Source organism: Ruditapes philippinarum, unplaced genomic scaffold (assembly GCF_026571515.1).
Source record: "Ruditapes philippinarum isolate M1 unplaced genomic scaffold, ASM2657151v2 ctg1713_1_1_1_1, whole genome shotgun sequence".
NCBI lineage: Eukaryota > Metazoa > Mollusca > Bivalvia > Venerida > Veneridae > Ruditapes > Ruditapes philippinarum.
This window is the reverse complement of record NW_026851864.1, coordinates 210,850-223,210: the sequence shown is the minus strand read 5'-3', so window position 1 is coordinate 223,210 and position 12,361 is coordinate 210,850. Positions and strand designations below refer to the sequence as shown.

The 12,361-nt window shown below is 33.6% G+C and overlaps 2 protein-coding genes across 8 annotated transcripts in view; both read left to right on the top strand.

Moving 5' to 3' along the window:
• The first annotated feature begins 1,765 nt into the window (after nt 1-1,765).
• On the top strand, nt 1,766-8,349 carry LOC132741638 (uncharacterized). The gene is made up of 4 exons (XM_060729862.1): nt 1,766-1,961; nt 5,569-5,690; nt 7,881-8,293; nt 8,340-8,349. The coding sequence occupies exons 1-4, from the start codon at nt 1,766-1,768 to the stop codon at nt 8,347-8,349; spliced, it is 741 nt and encodes a 246-aa protein (XP_060585845.1).
• The window catches only part of LOC132741669 (protein mono-ADP-ribosyltransferase PARP14-like), a 75,998-nt gene continuing 71,898 nt past the window's right edge, over nt 8,262-12,361 (top strand). For 5 of the 7 annotated variants that reach the window (XM_060729929.1, XM_060729903.1, XM_060729923.1 and 2 more), the window contains exons 1-5: nt 8,267-8,545; nt 8,834-8,926; nt 9,931-10,158; nt 11,039-11,296; nt 11,710-12,018. In XM_060729929.1, the coding sequence (XP_060585912.1) occupies nt 8,374-8,545; nt 8,834-8,926; nt 9,931-10,158; nt 11,039-11,296; nt 11,710-12,018 (1,060 nt within the window). In that variant the 5' untranslated portion in view covers nt 8,267-8,373. Of the gene's footprint in view, nt 8,546-8,833; nt 8,927-9,930; nt 10,159-11,038; nt 11,297-11,709; nt 12,019-12,361 lie in introns of all 7 variants that reach the window. The other 2 variants (XM_060729940.1, XM_060729910.1) reach the window with 2 other exon arrangements.

Here is a 12,361-nt window from a genome sequence, read left to right as displayed (position 1 = left end):
AAAATTGACCTTTGACCTGGTCATCCCAAAATCAATAGGGGTCATCTACTAGTTATGACCAATCAATATGTGAAATATAAAGACTTTGTGATAAAAAAGTAACAAAGATAATATGTGGAAATCATACTACCATTCAAGGCCCCTGTGTCCTTGACCTTTGATCTAGTAACCCAAAAATCAATAGGGGTAATCTACTAGTTATGACCAATCGATATGTTAAATATGAAGACATTTTGATGAATTGTAACCAAGATAATGAGTGGAAACTATTCTGACTTTTAAGGCCCCTTAGACCTTGACCTTTGACCTAGTGACCCCAAAATCAAGAGGGGACATCTACTAGTTATGACCAAACACTATGTGAAATATGAAGACTTTGTGATAAATACTTTTCAAGATAATCAGCAGAAACTATTCTGACATTTAAGGGCCCCGTGACCTTGAACTTTGACCTAGTGACCCCAAAATCAATAGGGGCCATCTACTAGTTATGGTCATTCAATATGTGAAATTAGAAGACTGTGATGAATTGTAACCAAGATGATGAGCGGAAACCATTCTGATATTTAAGGCCCCTGTGACCTTGACCTTTGATCTAGTGACCCCAAAATCAAGAGGGGTCATGCACTATTTATGACTAATCACCATGTGAAATAAAAAAAACTTCATGATGAATACTTTTCATGATAATCAGCGGAAACCATTCTGACATTTAATGCTCCTGTGACCTTGACCTTTAACCTAGTGACCCCAATATCAATTGGAGTCATAATCAATATGTGAAATAAGAAGACTTTGTGATGAATTGTAACAAAGATAATGAGCGGGAACCATTATGACATTTAAGGCCCCTGTGACCTTGACCTTTGACCTAGTAACCCCAAAATCAATAGGGGTCATCTTCTTTCAATCACTTGCGCATATTACGTGTGTTTCCGTTTGAATGATTTTTGCCTAGTTATGGCCCTTGAAATAATAAAATTTGTCCAGACTACTCCTCATATACTATATTAATGCAAATTCAATGATACTTTACAGGATTAATTACATGTAGACCAGTACTTTTGCATAATATACAGTTTTTCGCTTGAATGATTTTTGGCTGAGTTATTGCCTTTGAATAAAAAGGGTCTTTTTTGTGTTGTCTGGACTACTCGATCCTCAGAAACTGCTGGTGCAATTTCATCAAAATTTTAGGGACCATGTCTAGTTGTGCATCTCATCAACATTTTCGGTTCATTGGTTTTTGCCCTTTCATGATTTTAATTTTGAAATTTGTCTGGAATACTCCTGTTATACCACTAATGCAATTTCAATGAAACTTTACAAGATTGATCGATAGCTCAAATTTTACCAACTGGGTTACTGACACATTTTGAACAGCTAGTTACCCATGCAGATCATCAATGAACACATAGTCATTGGCCGTATACATGTAATTTGTAAATCAGCCTCAGATGCCAAAGTCCATTGATAAGACATTATAGTTTGGTTGTGAGTTTGTCAATTAAATCAAAGACATAAAAGGACAATTTTTATTATGTTTATTTATTTTTTTTGCCTGGCACGCAGCTTATTTGCGGTTTGTAACGTGAACGGGACCGTAATCTGTTCTGAAAGTTTAAACCAATCCACATAAGATTTATGAAAGATATTGCCCAATCAATCGCTGCGTTACAGACGGGTTTAGAAGATCATCGAGATAGTGAGACGAAGTAATGTCATGTGAATTCTGATAAATACAAATGTTTGTTCACCAAAGAAAATGCCAACTTTAGAAGAATTAAGTAAACAATGTATATCTGTTTGTCAAGTTCCTGTCGATGTTTCACGAGAGTTCATAGTAGAACACATTAAACGGCAGTTTCAGGGAGGCGGGATTGTGGACACTGACAGAGTCGACGGAATCGAAAGTGGCCATCATTTAACTCGACTAGTTCTTCTTTGTACAGCATTGGAAGGTTTTACTTTATGATACATTTTCTTTATTTTATTTTATTAATTTCTGCAAAAATAATTGTTTTGAAAACATGTAATTACTGTTGAATTTTATGCTTAAATTATTTTACTTTCGATTTCGAAAACGAAAGTAGATTTTTTTCCGGAAAATTGATGTAAATTTCGGAAATTTGGGTGAGTGATAGGAAAAGAAAAACAAAAGTAAACTTTTTATTTTTATATGTTAAATGATTAAACGTCTTTTGGATAACTTGTATTTCTTGTATCCCAGCACAAGTAGTATTTTTAAACACTTTATTTTCAGGAAGTGAAAGTTTTTCATTTTCTTCCTGGTATATACAATGATAAGACATTTTGTTAGAGGAAAACTTATTGTTCATTATTGTCATAAAATAACATTTAAAGATACAGGTTTGACAATATGGTATACCCCCTCCGTGGTCAAGGGGTTAGAATCAATGACTTCTAATCCAGTTACCTTTCTGGCGTGGTTTCGATCACCGGGAGATGTTTTGGCAGTCTGTGCAAAAGTCCGTCGGTCCTGGCTGAGAAAAAATCATGCCGTCCGAGAAAAATTTCCTTTCCGTCAGTCCTCATGTCCGAATAAAATTTCAAAAAGTTAAAAATATCAATGACCTGATTGGTAACAAGTTCCCGGTGATGCAAAGAATTTATTAAAGAAGATATTGACCAACCTTAGATCTATTTTGTTCATGTCAAATAAATACCAGTCAACTCTGTCTTCAAAAAGTTTCATCAACAACGGTAACTTCTGCCGTAAATTACAAATTGAAAATGTTGTTTTAGGATGGCTGTTGAAATAGCTGATGAGTAACAAACTCAAAATAATAAAAAAAAATTTAATATAATATAATCAAAATCAACAACAAGTAGAATTGTGAATGTTTCTGCAGGAAACAGACAAAAATTTCAGTGGTTCTAACAATTAGATTCTCCTATTTTTTTCTTGGTAAATAAAATAGATGTTTTGGCATGACCCTAAAAAATTTCAAGTGACCCCCTAAAATCTGATGCAGGGGGTCAGAAATGACCCCCAAAAAATTTGAGCTGGAAGAAACTGACTTGTATATATATTTACATGTTTTTCAATCATTTGCTTTTAAAAATGTATGTGCTTAAGTTATATTTTGCATAATTTATATAATGCATTTTGTATTATATTTAGACAGATAAAAAGATTGATATTCAGTGATAATTGTAAAAAAAAATAAAATTACTATTATTAAAACAGATAGTTATACATTTACATGTTCTTTTTTGAGAATATTTTCTAGTAATTGCAGTTCAGCCAACATAAATAACAAGACTATTAAATTATTCATACCCCACTTAAAAGTGTCTATTTTCATCTCTTTTTTTTTTTTTTTTTTTTATTCCCCGAAAAGATATATATACTCAACCGAAAAAGAAACCTAACAATATGTTATTTATTAAATTTCTGAACATATGATCGGGATAGAGTCAAACCAAAGATGGGACATTAAACTGCAATGTCTTCCTGAAGAACTTGTGCAATATGATTTATCTAGGGCATGCATCAAAATGTTAAATGACGTGGAATGTAAGGTAGGGGCAAAACTGATTTTGGCATATCATTAGGTTGCTTTTCAGTGGTGATAACTTGAAATTTCTTGCGAGTTTGTCTAATAATCCAAGTCCTAATGAACCCTAGTACCTGTTATGACCACCTCTGGCTCTAATGAGTGCTTCAATACATCTTCTTATAGAGTTTACGTATTGTTGTACCAGCTGATTAGAGAGGTTGTCCTCTCCCTGACAAGGGTATTTGCTAGTTCATTTACAGTGCGAGGTGCATGACGACAAACACGTCCCCTCAGTTCATCCCAAGAGAATTTGCTGGCCAATGCATGACGTTTACGTTAGCCGCTGCAAGGCGAGCTTGCGTGATCCTTGCAACATGCGGGCGTGCATTGTTCTGCTGAAACACAACTGGGGCATTCCTTTGCATGAAAGGAATGGCTTCTGCCTTCAAAACTTCATTTATATACCTATATATATTTAAGTTGCCTCGAATGACTTAAGAGTCTAGTCTTTTGTCCCCCTATAATACCACCCCAAACCATAACTCCCCCACCCCCGAAACAATCATGTTCTCTGACACAAGCTAGAGTAAATCTTTCACCCTGTCTACGATAGACACGTTGAAGATCATCAGCGTTACTCAAGTTGAATTTGGATTCATCTGAAAACAAGACTCTTTTCCAGTCTCGTCTACGCCAACGACGATGTTAATGCTCCAAGCGTAAATGTGCCTGCTGTTGGCTAGTTGCTCTTGGTTTACCTGACCTAGGACAATCATGCACATCACCTGTTAGCCTAAAGCGCCTGACATGCTCATGCACTGCGTTGCGACAACAGTTAAATGTCCTGCTAACGCCAAGGGCAGATACGCCAGTTTGAAGCATACGGACAGCCTGATTTCTTTCGGTCTCTGATAAACTTGGCATTTTGGTACCATCAAATGTCAATGGTGATTTAAACTGTGTAATCACTTGGTGAATGTATAGCACTTTTGTTCACATTCTATTGCGTTCCATTTATTGAGCACGGGGTGTCACATGCGAAAGTGGCTATTTGAAAATTTCCCAATTTCGGTTAGTATCAAGCTAGCTAGAGTTTACACACATATTGTGTATCGAAAATCTACGGATATGAGATAAATATGTTTTTATTAGATTGGATTTTGTATTTGTAACATGATATACAATATGTCAGCAACAAAATTAATGCTGAAGTTTTGGATATTCTATTATTCACTGCAAATGATTATAGCTGGTATATGAGGTCAGCATTGCTTTCTTGACCCCCATATTTCAACGTCAACATTCTTGAAATAGACATTAAAATATTACCATTTACGGAGGTTGAGATAAATTTATTTACTTAATTTTAAAAGAAACATGCACCTATTGTTGATAAAAAAGTGACTGACAACCACTGAACATAGAAAATACTAAATTAAGCATTTTCGGGGCCGTCCGGGTTTGGTGGTTGTCAGGTTTTGGTGGTCCCCAACCAGTAGTGAGGTAACTTTTTCATGTCATATGAGATATTGTTATCATTGTTTCATTGTAGTGTAATCAACATACTCAGAAAAATCTCTTTTTATCAGAAAAGTAGCACGTAGATAAACAATGATGAAATTAGAAACTAGATCATGGTTTCCCAAAAAACTATTTTTAGAAATATTATTCAGGTGTCATATTGATAAGTTTTGTTATTGCATCTGCTTTTAATACAGCTGTCACAGTTTTGCAGAGTTATTACAAATACTCTAAGGTTTATAATTATTTTTCAAGGAAGTGGAGCCTCATAGAATATTTCAAACAAGACCAGTTTGGTATTTTCCTGAAATCTAAAAATAGTAAATTTTGTGGTGAAATCAAATAAGGAAACCCAATAAAATTCTATTTTTATATCATGGCTAATTTTTTTTTTTAATAATGTAAAAGGAGAACAAAGCTTTTGATTTCTTTATAGAGCAAACCAATCCATAATTTTCATATGACTAATTAATTTTAAATCAAATATTCATTTGCTGAACAAAAAAATATTCTTATTAAACAGATGTTGATCACATGTGTAAAGAAGTGAAAGAGGAAGAAATAGACCTTGAAGGAAAAAGATTTACTGTGAAATATCAGACATCTGTTGCATGTGAACTGCCAGAGAGGTGGGAACATTATCAGGTAAATTCCTTTGAAATATCAGTTGTACCTGCGTCCAAGCTTGTCTCTAAATAATTGCCTATTTAATAATGATGCCCACTGCTGCTGCAGTTACTAATAGATATCATATGGTAAAGATAATGTAGACCACCTATCCAAGACAACCTGTGATTCCATTTGTTAAGGTCTCAGTAATAGCTTTAAGTGTATTGTAACTAGTATCTTAAGGGTTTATCTTCTCAGAATTTGTGTAATTAACTTGCCCTACATTATATTGAAAAACTGTCTGTACTTTATTTAAGGGGCTTTAATATCAAACAGTAGATACATAAAAATTATGTAATTATGACTGGTACATTAACCTTTTCCGTACTTTTAAGGGGCTATAATCATCACCTTAATGCAATAACTGTTTAACTCCTATTCAATTTAGAAGACTTAACCTAGGGTGATATAATATTGAACAGTCCACAGTAGATTAACTAGGGCTGTCATTCAATATGGCAATATTGATATGTCATCGATATCCATCATCCGATACAATATCGATTATGACGATACACACTTTCAAATATCCCTACAATCTAAAATTTATGTATTTCTTGTTAACAACTTTAACTCCATTTTCAAATGTCAGTGACAAAAAAAACAACAACAACAACAACACAACTCTTACTTTTGTTAGTTTGTAGTATTTGCAATGTCTGTGTCTATACAAGCATGCATAACACCATGATCCCAATTTATAACACATATTTAAATGTTTCTCATTGTTTCTACTGTCAGAGTTGATATATCGATATATATCATCAATATTTGTCTGTTGATATATCAATACATCGATTCCATCAATGACAGCCATAAGTTTAACACTTTCAATTCAATACTTGTATAGATTAAAACTGTGTCATCTACTAGAAATTGTGAGGTAATTGATCTTTCTTGTTGATCACGGGGGGGGGGGGGGGGGGGGTGGGGGGGAAAAACATAATATTCTTCTACTTTTTTATTTATATTACTATGAGCAAACAAATAATCAGAGTTTCTAAGTATTATTATGGGATAATTTGCTTGTTCTGAACTTCACTGGCTATGACCCCAGCTGAATAAAGGCTGTTTTTCATATATCCTAAAATAGGTATATTTCCCCTAAAAATGCAGTGATCTTTCTGTATCAGTTAATTAAGGGATTTTAAATTGTGGTTTCTTTTAATCTCTAACATTGAATATCATTTGACATACTGAAAACATATGGAAAAAATTCAGCTTTCTGAGCTTTGTATAAAAACAAATTTAAGTTGATCAATAACTAGATAATAGTACATTGTGAAGTTCTATTTGTGATATTGAACAGCATATAAAATACAAATCTATATATAGAAACATAGCATAGACACTGATTAAGCTATAAGTTAACCTTGATAAAATCTATGATCAATAAATCCAATCTTATGATTCAGTTATTAGCATTTTTCTTTTGTCAAATTTTGATGTTATAAAAAAAAAGTATAAAAAAAATCTGGCAATTCAGACTTGAGAGATCCATGGAGAAAGGCTTTTAAAACTCAAATGAAGACTATGATGGTCCTAGGAGTCCTAATAAGGAATTATAAAAAACAATCAGGCCTTTATAAACTCCTAATTACAAAGGACTAAGTTATCTCATAGTTAGCACTAAGAAACTCCAAATTTGTCTTAAAACTACTGATTAGGGTATAATCACTTCATATTTGGGCTAATTAACTCAAAATTACAACTTGAAAAAACTATCAATTTTAATAGATTAAATCTAATTAACATCACAATATCCAGTAAATGATACAGTTGGTTTCAATACAATGAATATGTGTCCAACTGGTCCAACTCTATACTTTGGGTAAAGGCTACTAATTATTGTAGCATCTAAGAGATGATGACCCAGAATATGTTTATTGTATACAACTAGTAGTTTGTGTAATCTAAACAGGCTGTGCATTGCTAGGTGTAGAATTTTTATACTGAAATCCCTTACATTATTACAAAAAATGTAATAAAATATTTTTCTTTGGATATTTAAAAGTCTAGTGATGTAAACATTATTATTGTATGTAGTTGGAAAACTGTTGTTTGTAATTCATATAGGTATTTTATATGCAGATTTTATTGATCATTTGTCATTAATTACAGTTTTGAATGTGTGTACATTACATGTACATGTACATCTATATTTAGATACAAGAACAAGGTAGTAAGCAAGACCCACAGCATACAGGAGGCCCAGAACCACCAAAATTACAACAGATACCAGTACCAGGTCATCAAAATTCACAACAGTATGCTTGGCCTTCTGGCCCCTATGGAGCAGTGTCAGGATTTTATCATAATATTCCTGGTAGTGGGGATCCAAATATGAATCAAGGTGGTATGCAGGGTCATTTTCCAGGTCAACAACCTATGCCTGGTAATGAGCAACAGCAAGGTCATGGTCCACAACAAGGTCATGCACCACATGGTCCTCAACAAGGTCATGCACCACATCCTGGTCAAGGTCATGATCCACTGAGAGGTCAAGGTCATGGTCAAGGGATGAGATTTCCATTTGGACCTGGTGGACCTGGACAGATGCCTCATGGTTTTCCTCCTGGGTATCCAATGTTTCGCATGCCAACTCCGGATCAAAATAATCCCAAGGTGGACATAATATGCCTTTTATGCCAGGATTCCTATGATGTTTGACCCTCAGTCAGGACAGTATTTCCAAGCTCCAGGATTTCCAGGAATGCAACTGCCTCCAGAATCACATAGACATTCACCAGGAAATCAGCGCGGACCTCCTCCACCATACAATGGACAACAATCAACAGAGGTCAAGTCACCCAGAGGTGACCATAATGATGGTAAATGATTTTGATATTTTCAGCACTTTTATCTTGTTATTTGAGTTTCATCTTAAAATCATTTAAAGAAAGTAATATTTTGCTTGAAGTTGACAATTTTGGTAAAATAACTAAAGTAAAGCAACTTGAGTATGATGACAGGTTGCCAATGTATTTTCAATTCTGGCCTTTCAAGTACCAACTGGGCTTTTGGATAAAACATGATCACAATGTACATGTATAACATTCAATAATTCTATGTAGAAGAAAATGTGAATGTTCTGTTGAATTTATTTAAATTTCTTCCAGGTGAAGGAAGTCAGGCTGTAGCAGACCAGGATTTTGAGTATGAAAAAATTCAGGCTAAACGTAACAGAGAACAACAGTCCATGAATAATGAAGGTGACTACAAGATATTTTTTCTAAAATATGTTTCATAATGCTGATCTAATATCTAATTGACACGCCCTGCATTGAATTTAGTAATACTGTAGGAATTTTAACATCACAATACTTAAAGACTTAGGTCTACTTTGAATTATGTACATTGTTTGCTCTGATCATTTTTGGTTGACCTGTGTACGGTAATGTAAATTTGTATGTTAAGGGGACTCCACTGAGGTTATTTTACTTTTCATTAAATAAATGTTTTATTTGATGTAGGTCTAGACCAAAAACAGTTGTGCAAAATTTCAGATCATTTGCTCACTCCATTTTTCAAAATAATAATTCAAATTGTTAAAAATGACCCTAAATCAGGCTAAGAAAAAGTTCTAGTACAGTCCGTCAGTCCACAGTCCCTGGGGACCATTGTGTGCTAGAAAGGTCCATAGATAAATGTTATATCAATATAAAACTATATGTTTGAAGTTTTCAAAAAGTTATGCTACATATGTGAAATCATGGTATGTTTTGAGAAATCCAAGATGGCCTCCAAGATTGCACAACAATATGATTTTCAATATATATCTAATTATATTTCTTAACTAACTTGGCATATCTTTCTGTTTTAAGTGCCCCAGCTGATTTATGTAATAAATTCAAATTTGATTATTTTAAACCTCAATGCCCTTTAATGCCATTCATTGAAAATAATGATTCTTTATTATTTGTTTCCCTAGGTTTTTTGCTCACTTAAATAATGATTAACTGGACAAATGCCGTTTTGGTTTAAGAGTGCCGCTTATTAACATGTTAGTTTGACCTAATTTGATTTACATCATTGACAAAATTTTGATAGCTGTGTGCAGTTTGATTATGAAAATGCAAAATTAAAGATAAAATAAATAAATGAATTAACTCCTATAAATAAATGACTGTCTATATTAAAACAGTTTGCCAGAAAATTAAGTTCTGCTGTACCCTACATTACCATATTCTAATTGAATTTATTACATGTATTTCAGAAGAGGAACCAGCAGACCCCGAGCCTGAAAACAGGGAACCATCTGAACCAGAAACGCCCGAGGAGAACCAAACAAAAATAGTTGTAAGCAATCTACCATCAACAGCCCATGATGAATACTTACAGATGTTTTTTGAGAATAAACGGAAGTTCAAAGGATGTGATGTTTATAGTGTTGAAATGGATGAAGACGGGACATCAGCCATTATTGAGTTTGAGACACCAGAGGGTAAATAATTTCTAGTATTTATTCCTTTGAAAATTTAATATTGAATACATCCAGGTGTTGGATTAAGCCAATTTTAAAAGATCGAGGTCAGAAAAATATCTTGAGCATTTTATTGATGTATTAATAAAATGAATAAATATTTATAATATCTCTCACCATATTTCCCTCTACTCATCTGCCCCCATGTGCACCCCCTCCCCATACCTTCTCATAACTTATGAATTAAGGGCTATCATCACATATCATATTTTGATGCATTATAGATGATTTTAGCGGATTGATAAACTTAATTATCACATAAACCGCCGCGCAGGAGTGTAATAAAGCCATTTAATAAAAACGATATTACACTAGTGTAATAACACTTTGACGTGACGTCATTTGCGCTATATAGAAACATAGCGTTAAAGCGCGCTAATGTTAGCGTTACGCTATAGACGCGTCATTGAAAAATTACTCATTTTAACAGTTTACTGTTCTTATTTTATATATGTGATAAATAGAATATTATATTCGTGTAGATTCAGTACTAAATTTATCGAACTCGTTGAATAAAACAATATTATGCTCGCCAGTATTTAGTATTAAACTACACTCATTCAATATCCTCTATTTACTTTAAGAGTACAGTTGACATTATTTTGAAATCTTTCTAAAAGCATGAATCTGAACATACGCTTTTTTAAAGCAAATAAAAATAATTCTTCTATTTAAGTGATGTGGACCTAGGCATTTAAATACTTTCTAGTTTTGTGCCATATTTTTGCAATATAAGTGAATTTCAAGAATATATAAAAAGATAATAAGTAAAAACCAAAAAATGGATGACAATTTAAGATATTTCCACAGTGATCTTATAAGAATTTTTTCCCTTCTATAGCTGTAGATATTGTCCTGAGCAAATGTCCACTAAAGATGATGGGACGAGAAGTTGAAATATCAAAGTTCGAGCCACCTCCACCGGTTTTATTATGCACCGTAGAAGTGACCGGACCGTGTAGTTTGGTAAGCGAAGATCATCTTGAGATGCTAGAAATGTACTTTGAAAATTCAAAACGATCCGGAGGTGGTGACGTTGTTGATATTGAGTTTGATACAGTAAATAACATGGTCCTTGTCACATTTGAAAGTGAAGACGGTAACTATATACAATATTTACAACAGTTATACAAAATTTTAAATTTGGTCTGTATTAATAAATATTTCAATATATGTTTCTATTACTGATACAGTAAGATGGAATGCGTGTATTTAATTTGATTTTCTTAATATTGATATATATCATTTGTCAGTTTTGTAAAACTTAGCACACAGTAATCTTTTGAATGTTATTTGCTCCATATTTTCCTTCTCTTGATACAGAACCTGATTTGTGTGCAAATCTGTTTAACATTTAGTCAATACGCAGCTGAATTTTAAGAAATTTGGATAAAATTTAGACATTAAGTTGGCAATATTTTTAGCTGACATTTTTTTTTTTCCAACATGCAAAGAGTTAAAAAATGATTATGATGATATAATCATGGCTTGTAATCTTCTTCACCCATCTAGTTGCACAGAAGGTTGCAGAGAAAGGAAGGCATGTTATAAAGAATGAGAAACTCAATGTTAAAGTGCACATTCCGTCCAAAAAGTCTAAAAAACCAGATGACGTGGAAGAGGAAAAGCAAGAGGAGGAGGAGGAAGAGACTAAGCCATCTAATACAATCAAAGTAAAAGGCATTAACAAATCTGCATCGAGAGATACAGTCGAGTTTTATTTTGAGAATTCCCGGCGATCAGGAGGAGGTGAAATAGAGACCATTAAAAGTGATGACGAGGATGAAGATGTCCTTTATATCACGTTTAAATCAACCGAGGGTAATACTTTTTAAAAGATTATTTTTAAGCATCATCCTCACCAGGGCTTTTTGAATGCTAATGAGAGTTTGTCACTGAGGTCTGAATTTATTTCATATGGTTGCACGCGCACCCTATGTAGTACAGTGGAGCCTTGCTAATCCGAACCCTTCTAATCCGGAATCCATTCTTATCCGAACGAAGTGTCCGATCCCGATTTTATTCGTTCTATTTTCAATAGTAAAAAACCTTTCGGATCCGGAACCTGTCTTCTCCGAATTCCGGACGATTTTTTCGATTTTTGTTCTTATTTTACTCTAAAATTTACCTCTCGGATCCGAACAGAGTTTGCCAAATGTCATAC